General features: G+C 40.3%; 1 protein-coding gene and 1 long non-coding RNA gene across 4 annotated transcripts in view; one reads left to right on the top strand and one right to left on the bottom strand.

Annotated features, from left to right (window-relative positions):
• LOC102503173 (uncharacterized) overlaps positions 1-2334 on the bottom strand; it is a 23892-nt gene extending 21558 nt beyond the window's left edge. Inside the window, exon 1 of the long non-coding RNA XR_336267.1 lies at positions 2275-2334. This is a non-coding gene — a long non-coding RNA (uncharacterized LOC102503173). The remainder of the gene's footprint in view (positions 1-2274) is intronic.
• The window catches only part of KBTBD8 (kelch repeat and BTB domain containing 8), a 17129-nt gene continuing 7916 nt past the window's right edge, over positions 271-9483 (top strand). The window contains exons 1-3 of one of the 3 annotated variants that reach the window (XM_006160364.3): positions 271-397; positions 1014-1224; positions 7515-8629. In XM_006160364.3, the coding sequence (XP_006160426.1) occupies positions 382-397; positions 1014-1224; positions 7515-8629 (1342 nt within the window). In that variant the 5' untranslated portion in view covers positions 271-381. The other 2 variants (XM_006160363.3, XM_006160365.2) reach the window with 2 other exon arrangements.

Here is a 9483-nt window from a genome sequence, read left to right as displayed (position 1 = left end):
TGCCCTACCTCAGCCTCACAGGAATGACAGCTCTCCTCAGCCAAAAGACTACCTCTCCCGGCAGGCACTGCGCTCTTCAAGGACACAGGCTGGCCGGCTCCCTGCGCTCCACCTCTTCGGAACCAGCCAATAGGAACCCCGGACTTGGGCCTCCTCCAGACCCAGACCACGCGGGAGCAGGAGTTATAAAACTACATTTCCCGGCGCGCAGGTACCTGAGTCGTGGCCAATCACAGTCAGGAATTTCGGATCTGGGGGCGGAGCCGGATGCATAGGCCACCCCATTGGCTAGGGAGAGCTTAGAAGAGCCGGAACCCGGGAGCTGGAGAAGCGAAATGACATTTCCTCTTTAAATAGCTGGAGCCGGGGCCCCTTTGAGAAATGGCCGCGTCGGCAGGTGGGGCGGGTGGCGGCTAGGGAGTGGGAAGGGAGGTGAGCCGGGGCCAGGCGCAAGCTGCGAGCTAAGGAGATAGCGACGAGGAACCGGAGAGAAGGATGGAGAAGTGGACGGGGGCTGAGGCGAGGGAGGATGAATGGCGTGGAGGACGGTGGGCGGTCCGGCTGGACAGTGATGGGAGGCTGGGTACCCGCCGCCCCTCGGAGCGTTCGGCAGGCGGTTGAGGGGGCACCGGCGGCCACCATCCATCGACCTTCCCTTGTGAGCTCGTGCTCTCCGCTCTCGGCTGGGAGGTGCCGGCTCCCGGCGGAGTCCCCGGCGACACCTCGCCTGCGCTGTTCGCACGTTCCCTCCGCGAGCATGGGGCATCGAGCTCGCCGGGCTCCCGGAGGAGCAGGCTGGCCTTGGAACTTGTTTTCGGCTCTTTCTTCCCCAGATCCTATACTGGAGGTCTCAGGAGGTGGTGTGTGTGTGTGCGTGTGTATGTGTGTGTGTGTGTGTGTGTGTGTGTATAGATGTATTTTTGTAGGTGGAAAGAAGCCAAGCAAACAAAAACCCCCGCGACGCCGTAACTGGCTCAGAACTCCTTGTGGTTGTACAATTTTTCTCCTCCTAGATTTAAGTAAGTCTTCCCCAACACCGAATGGGATTCCATCTTCAGAAACAGCCAACGATGCCATGGACCCCTTCCATGCTTGCAGTATTCTTAAGCAACTCAAAACAATGTACGATGAAGGACAGTTGACAGACATTGTAGTGGAAGTGGATCACGGGAAAACATTTTCCTGTCATAGAAACGTTCTTGCTGCAATCAGTCCTTACTTCAGGTATGGTGATGGTGGAAACTTCGATTGGTATCTGCACCGAACTCTTCCCTACCCCACCCCCGAGCCCCCAGTATTGTTCACTCGATTGTTACTCTGAGATATCACTATGAAATGAAATTGATGAGTTCATGAGACTAGATAACGGGCCCTACCTATTAAACCTCGTGTTTGAATTGAGGGATTCTTCTAGAGTTCAGCTGGTTGGTTTTAAAGTTCGTGAACCTATGTTTGTTTGAGGTAAATGAAAAGAAAATGTAGACTTGTGCTACCCAATATGGCAGACACTAGACACATGTGGCTATTTAAATTGTTTAAAATGAAATAAATAATAAAATCTAGTTCTTAGGTATACAAAACTTATTTCAAGTGCTATTGAAAGTTTCATTGGATAGTCCCAAAAAGTTATCTGTGATATTTCTTTAGTGCATTTAACTGTTTTACAGTTTAAGACATAGTAGTGTCTGTTCTTTTAAAATAAATTACCATTCAGTAGATTGTTTTAATGCTATGGTGGTAAAAGCAGTGAAATATAACTGAATGAAATATAGTTTCTATTTGCCTTAGGCCACAAACTGGTGATTTCCCCCCCCATGATTTCCAGAATCATTGATAAGAAGCTAACTTTTAATTGAAAGAATTTGTTTATAAATCTGTTCATCATGAAATGTTGAGAAGTAAAATTTAAAAATCATATCTGAAAAATAATTTCCTTCTTTAAGATGAGTGGAAAATACAGTTTCTTGTCTGAGTTTAGCCTCTTTTGTTTCCAGTGCTCCTTTTTAAAAAAATTTATTATATTTAATTTTATGTGTTATTATTATTTATTTTAAAATTTTACTATAGAGAGACAGAGAGAGAAAGGAAAAGTGTCCAGTACTCTAACCACAGTTGGCCATGTGGAAGTCTAGCGCCTTAATCATTGGATTTGTCAACCCGCTTTGCGTGCTCACTTTTTAAAGTCTTTCAATATTCAAAAGTGGGGCATGAATGACAGTAAAATCATCTTCTCAGCCATACTCTACATGTGCTTTTCCGTAGGATGGTACTTACCTTTATAGGGCACATGGCAGTGTACTGTTCCAGACAGTAGTTTCTGGTTCCTCTTTCTCAGAATACTGGGTTAAATATAGTTACATCACTCTGATGCTTGTGATGTAATCATTTAGACTTGCTTAGGGTAGGTCATTGGACTACTAAGTATTAATCATCATCAGACAGTAAGCTGGAAAGGAAAAAAAAATGAAACTCACATATACAGAAGACAGGAAGTTTGGCCAGGTAATGGAAGCTCATGATGAGATTCACTTACTCAGGCTGTTAGATGTGGTTATTTAAATACGTCACAAATACTACTTATCATGCTCTGGGCTGTGCTTACTTTACATATATTGCCTTATATAATTCTTATAATCCTATCTCTGCACAGTTATTATTCCCATTTTAAGTATGAAGAAACCATGAGTCAGTGAGGTTATGTGACCTACAGGAATCATCCAGGTTTCCTATTCACTATATGACTTGAGGAGTGAGAGTGGGTCCTCTTTAAAGGTTCATTTCAAACATTTTTATCATATATTAGATTTGAATATAAAAAATAAAATTAAAAAAATTGAGACTTTAAAGTGAAAATGTCCGTATCTTATTTAAATATATGCTATGGAGTATATAATTTAAATGCCATATTTAATTAAAATTAGTTTTGAAAACCTAGACAAATCCTTTTAAAACCTGTATGTGCTTTAATAGACTTTCTTAATTTCCAAGAAGTTAGAAAAATGCTTGGAAAAATCAGAAATGTACACTCAAAGATATTTGGCTAGAAAACTTAGGTTTGTACTTCTTGTGAGAGGTTTTTTTGTATAGGAGTTTCTTTGGCACCAATGTTATTCCTTAAATGGGATCTAGAAAGTCGTTACTTAATAATTTCTAAGTCTTGCATCACTGGTGGAAGAATTGGAATAAATGGAAGTCTAGCATAGCTGTTTCATGGTCCTAGTGACCTGTCAGAATTAAACTGGGTATGATTGTTAGAAGTTTTTTTTGCTACTCAGGGTTTTGTGTGAGGAAGTGCTCCTACTTTATTATATGAATTTACTTGAAGAACCTGTTAGATGAGAATTAATCAAATGTCAGGCCACTTCTGTGTGTGAGACCAGTCTATTCAAGTCAGGAGTGGTTCCCATGATAAAGGGGTATGTGGTAATGTTCTCCTCTGGGAATTAATCTCTACTTAATGAAGGCCTTTATTTTTCTTTTTAATTGGTAGCTATAGTATAGGTGAGTATTTCAGCACCTGAATTGAAAATCAGCTCATACATAGGAATATTCTAGTTTTCAGTTATCATAAAATGTCTCTGTGACAGCAAACTTAAAATTTACATCCTAGAAGTAAAAATAGGATGATTAACCCAGGCACCAAGTTGGGTCCTCACACCTTCAACATTTCTCATATGGCATTTTTAAATTAATTCAATTTATTTGAGGGAGGCATCAAAAATGACTAGAAATCTTCCCATTTAAAGATATTTTTCATAACATAGCACTTAAAAATAAAGTAGGAGGCATCTGGATTTGAATAATCGAATTTACAACCAATGTTAGGTCAGTTTCTTCAGCATACATCTATCTATTCCATATTAAGCACCTGGGATCTTGAAAACAAAGCTAAATGGAACAAAATTCTTTCCACAGAAGAGATGCTGATGGGATTTTTTATATTTAATTTTAAGAGTAGCCTGGAATGAACCCTAAGAAGAAAGAAGGAGAAAACTAATGTTTGTAAATGACTAATACTTAAATAAAGAGTCAGATTTTTGGTTATTTAATTTTTGGTCAAGAAAATCTTAAATGTGCATGAGTATTTCCGATATTTTTTTTGGGGGGGAGAGGTTTTTGCTATAGGGTGCGTGCACTTGCCAGACCAACAGATAGAGACAGAGAGACAGAAAGCGAGAAATCACCCCCCAGGGGGGGTGGCCATACCGCAATCCCTTCTCCTCCATTCTCCTCTTGGGATCTTGGGCACGCACGCACACGCACCTGGCGTGAGTTTTTAGCCACCTGGTCCGGGACATGAACCGCGGTTGACTACGTGGGAGTCCAGCGACATAGCCATTACGCTAACTGCTGGTCCCCTGATTTTTTTTTTTTTAAGCTTGGTCTCAAAAGCAAAACTTTGGGATTTTAAAAGTCATTATTCCAGGACCAGCAGTTACAGCAATGGCTGTGTCGCTGGACTCTCATGTAGTTGACTGTGGTTCGAGTCCTGGACCCAGTGGCTTAAACTCACACTGGACGCGTGTGCGTGTGTGCCAAGATCCTGAGAGGAGAATAGAGGAGAAGGGATTGCGGTGTGGCCATTCCCCCTGTGTGTGATTTCTCACTTTCTGTCTCTCTGTATTTCTGGCAAGCGCACGTGACCTGTAGGAAAAACCTCTCAAAAAACAAGCAAAAAAACATTCCCAAAGAATCAGTTAACTGTTAAACTCTCTTCAGAAGACACATATTAATTGTGCCATAATTTTATATCTAGATGTAAATACATAAAATATGGTAACTTTAACTGAGAAAATGAAGTATATCTTTTTAAGTGAAGGCTTTTTAAATGTCCAAGGGTAAGTGAAGTGATATTTATTTTCTTTATAATGAGTAAGGAAGCATTCAAAGAGTTTTAAAAAGGAATAGGTAGAAAGATGCTTTTGAAGAACTTTTTTTATTATTTTTTTAGAGGTTTTTGTTATAGGGCGCGTGTGCTCACCAGACAGACAGACAGACAGAGAGACAGAAAGCGAGAAATCACATCCTATTTTTCTTTTTAATTGGTAGCTATAGTATAGGTGAGTATTTCAGCACCTGAATTGAAAATCAGCTCATACATAGGAATATTCTAGTTTTCAGTTATCATAAAATGTCTCTGTGACAGCAAACTTAAAATTTACATCCTAGAAGTAAAAATAGGATGATTAACCCAGGCACCAAGTTGGGTCCTCACACCTTCAACATTTCTCATATGGCATTTTTAAATTAATTCAATTTATTTGAGGGAGGCATCAAAAATGACTAGAAATCTTCCCATTTAAAGATATTTTTCATAACATAGCACTTAAAAATAAAGTAGGAGGCATCTGGATTTGAATAATCGAATTTACAACCAATGTTAGGTCAGTTTCTTTAGCATACATCTATCTATTCCATATTAAGCACCTGGGATCTTGAAAACAAAGCTAAATGGAACAAAATTCTTTCCACAGAAGAGATGCTGATGGGATTTTTTATATTTAATTTTAAGAGTAGCCTGGAATGAACCCTAAGAAGAAAGAAGGAGAAAACTAATGTTTGTAAATGACTAATACTTAAATAAAGAGTCAGATTTTTGGTTATTTAATTTTTGGTCAAGAAAATCTTAAATGTGCATGAGTATTTCCGATATTTTTTTTGGGGGGGAGAGGTTTTTGCTATAGGGTGCGTGCACTTGCCAGACCAACAGATAGAGACAGAGAGACAGAAAGCGAGAAATCACCCCCCAGGGGGGGTGGCCATACCGCAATCCCTTCTCCTCCATTCTCCTCTTGGGATCTTGGGCACGCACGCACACGCACCTGGCGTGAGTTTTTAGCCACCTGGTCCGGGACATGAACCGCGGTTGACTACGTGGGAGTCCAGCGACATAGCCATTACGCTAACTGCTGGTCCCCTGATTTTTTTTTTTTTAAGCTTGGTCTCAAAAGCAAAACTTTGGGATTTTAAAAGTCATTATTCCAGGACCAGCAGTTACAGCAATGGCTGTGTCGCTGGACTCTCATGTAGTTGACTGTGGTTCGAGTCCTGGACCCAGTGGCTTAAACTCACACTGGACACGTGTGCGTGTGTGCCAAGATCCTGAGAGGAGAATAGAGGAGAAGGGATTGCGGTGTGGCCCATTCCCCCTGTGTGTGATTTCTCACTTTCTGTCTCTCTGTATTTCTGGCAAGCGCACGTGACCTGTAGGAAAAACCTCTCAAAAAACAAGCAAAAAAACATTCCCAAAGAATCAGTTAACTGTTAAACTCTCTTCAGAAGACACATATTAATTGTGCCATAATTTTATATCTAGATGTAAATACATAAAATATGGTAACTTTAACTGAGAAAATGAAGTATATCTTTTTAAGTGAAGGCTTTTTAAATGTCCAAGGGTAAGTGAAGTGATATTTATTTTCTTTATAATGAGTAAGGAAGCATTCAAAGAGTTTTAAAAAGGAATAGGTAGAAAGATGCTTTTGAAGAACTTTTTTTATTATTTTTTTAGAGGTTTTTGTTATAGGGTGCATACGCTCACCAGAAAGAAAATAAATAGACAGAAATCAAGAAATCACCCCCCGGGGGGATGACCATGCTGCTTCTCCATTCTCTTCTCGGTATCTTGGGCAAACACGCACATGCGCCTGGTGTGAGTTTAAGCCACGGGGTTCGGGACTTGAACCACAGTCGACCACATGGGAGTCCAGTGACATAACCATTATGCCAACTGCTGGTCCTGAAGAACTTTTTTTTCTTTGCCATAGGATGTGTGAGCTCTCCAGAGAGAGACAAATAAAGAGATAGTGAGAGGGAAAGTGAGCAATCACTACCTAGGGGAGATGGCCATGCTACAATCCCTTCTTCATTCTCCTCCTGAGATTTGGGACATATGCACATACGCCTGGCATGATTTTCAAGCCAGGTCCGGACTTGAACTGTAGTTCACCATGTGGGAATACAGCACCTTAACCACCATGCCACCTGCTGGCTAAGATCATCTTCCTTTTCTAAGATGAAATTTTTGAAGAGAAATTTTGGATATAAGTTGCCTTGTATCTTCCACTAGGACTTGAAAAGTTTTATTTAACTGTCTTTTTTTATGGTCACATATGCTACCCTTTTAGATGTTCATAATTTTTCTGACTGGCATGGCAATTTAAGATCTCATGTTCCTAAGGGAATTTGATTAGAAGTCTGGACAAGGGCTCCAAAGAGGATAAGGTGACCTGGAATATTTCACATCACATTTTGGTTGCTTTACTTAGGTATTCTCTCCTTTACTGCAGTTGTCAGCAAATGGACTACCTCTGAGAACAAGGTTTTTGAGATTAGCCAGACTAAATCCTCCTGAAAAAAGATAAAAGTTAATTATAGTAAATCAGGAATATATTAGGAAATATTCATTCAGTTTCAAAAGTTTATCTTTGTGATAACTTTATATTTTGAAAACTTGGCCATGATTGTTTTTTTTTCTAGCACACATACAATATTAACCATTCTTTCCTTCTCAGATCTATGTTCACTAGCGGCCTTACAGAAAGTACTCAAAAAGAGGTTCGGATAGTCGGTGTTGAAGCTGAATCGATGGATTTAGTGTTGAACTACGCCTATACCTCCAGAGTTATTCTGACAGAGGCCAATGTTCAAGCCTTGTTCACTGCAGCAAGCATCTTCCAGATTCCTTCCATTCAAGACCAGTGTGCTAAGTATATGATCAGTCATTTGGACCCACAGAATTCTATTGGGGTCTTTATTTTTGCTGATCATTATGGTCATCAGGAACTTGGAGATCGATCAAAAGAATACATTCGTAAAAAGTTTTTGTGCGTCACCAAAGAACAAGAGTTTCTCCAGTTGACAAAAGACCAATTAATAGGTATACTGGACAGTGATGACTTAAACGTAGACCGAGAAGAGCATGTCTATGAAAGCATTATAAGGTGGTTTGAACATGAACAGAATGAAAGAGAAGTGCACCTTCCAGAAATTTTTGCCAAATGCATACGTTTTCCCCTGATGGAAGATACCTTTATAGAGAAAATTCCACCTCAGTTTGCACAGGCTATCGCCAAAAGCTGTATAGAAAAGGGACCACCCAATACCAATGGCTGTACACAGAGGCTTGGAATGACTGCTTCTGAAATGATCATATGTTTTGATGCTGCCCACAAACACTCAGGAAAGAAGCAAACAGTGCCTTGTCTAGATATTGTCACAGGAAGAGTATTCAAACTATGCAAACCACCAAATGACCTGAGAGAAGTTGGGATTCTTGTATCACCAGATAATGATATTTATATTGCAGGAGGGTATAGGCCAAGCAGCAGTGAGGTCTCCATTGACCATAAGGCAGAAAATGATTTCTGGATGTATGATCATTCCACCAATAGATGGCTATCAAAACCATCCTTGCTTCGAGCCAGAATAGGCTGCAAACTGGTGTATTGCTGTGGTAAAATGTATGCAATTGGAGGTCGTGTTTATGAAGGTGATGGGAGAAACTCCCTCAAATCTGTGGAGTGCTATGACAGCAGAGAGAACTGTTGGACGACTGTTTGTGCGATGCCCGTTGCCATGGAATTTCATAATGCTGTGGAGTACAAAGAGAAGATCTATGTTTTACAGGGTAGGTGACTAAGTGATTTAGTTCTTCATGGAAGGGGGTACTAAGTCAAGTGGTGGCTTGCTTAATTAAATGTGTGTTAGTTCCTGTTATTTGAAGAATACCTCTGGCTTCCTCATTATAAGCTATTTCTTGGAATAGTCTGTTTTGTAAAAGACCTATAAAGAAAATAAACTTTTGAATAAAAAAGGCAGGCATTTTAAGTTACTAAAATGATCCTATACATTTTTTATATTCTTGTGTTTTGATATCATGTGGAGTAAGTACTTTTGAAAACATTCTTTAATAAATAATATTTCAGCATTTTGGGAGAACTATTTGAAAGATTTTTTTTTTTTTTTTTTTAGGTTTTTGCCATAAGGTGTACGCTTAGAGGAGAGAGACAGAAACAGAGAGGGAAAGTGAGATGTCACGATCTGGGGGGAAAGCCATGCTACAATCTCTTCTCCTTCATCCATACTCCTCTCGGGATCTTGGTCACACACACATATGCCTGGCATGATTGTCAAGCTATCAGGCCTAGGACTTGAACTATGGTTGGCTATGTGGGAATACAACAGTCTTAACCATCATGCCACCTGCAGGCCCCTTGATTTGATTTGTTTTGTTTTGTTTTATTTTGTTTGTTTTAGGTTTTGGCCAGAGAGAGAGAGAGAGAGAGAGAGAGAGAGGAAGAAATCGCTCCTGGTGGAGGGGAGCAGCCATGCCACAAACCCCTTTCCTCCATTCTCCTCCCTGGACCTTGGGCATGCACACACATGCGCCTAGTGTGATTTTTTTTTTTTTTTTTTTTGCTTCTTTTTTTGGAGAGGTTTTTGCTATAGGGCGTGTGCGCTCGCCAGAAAGACAGAGAGAGA

The sequence above is a fragment of the Tupaia chinensis genome, unplaced genomic scaffold (assembly GCF_000334495.1).
Source record: "Tupaia chinensis unplaced genomic scaffold, TupChi_1.0 Scaffold000682_1, whole genome shotgun sequence".
Classification (NCBI taxonomy): domain Eukaryota; kingdom Metazoa; phylum Chordata; class Mammalia; order Scandentia; family Tupaiidae; genus Tupaia; species Tupaia belangeri.
The sequence above is the reverse complement of the archived record's forward strand: the minus strand, read 5'-3'. Positions and strand labels throughout refer to the sequence as shown.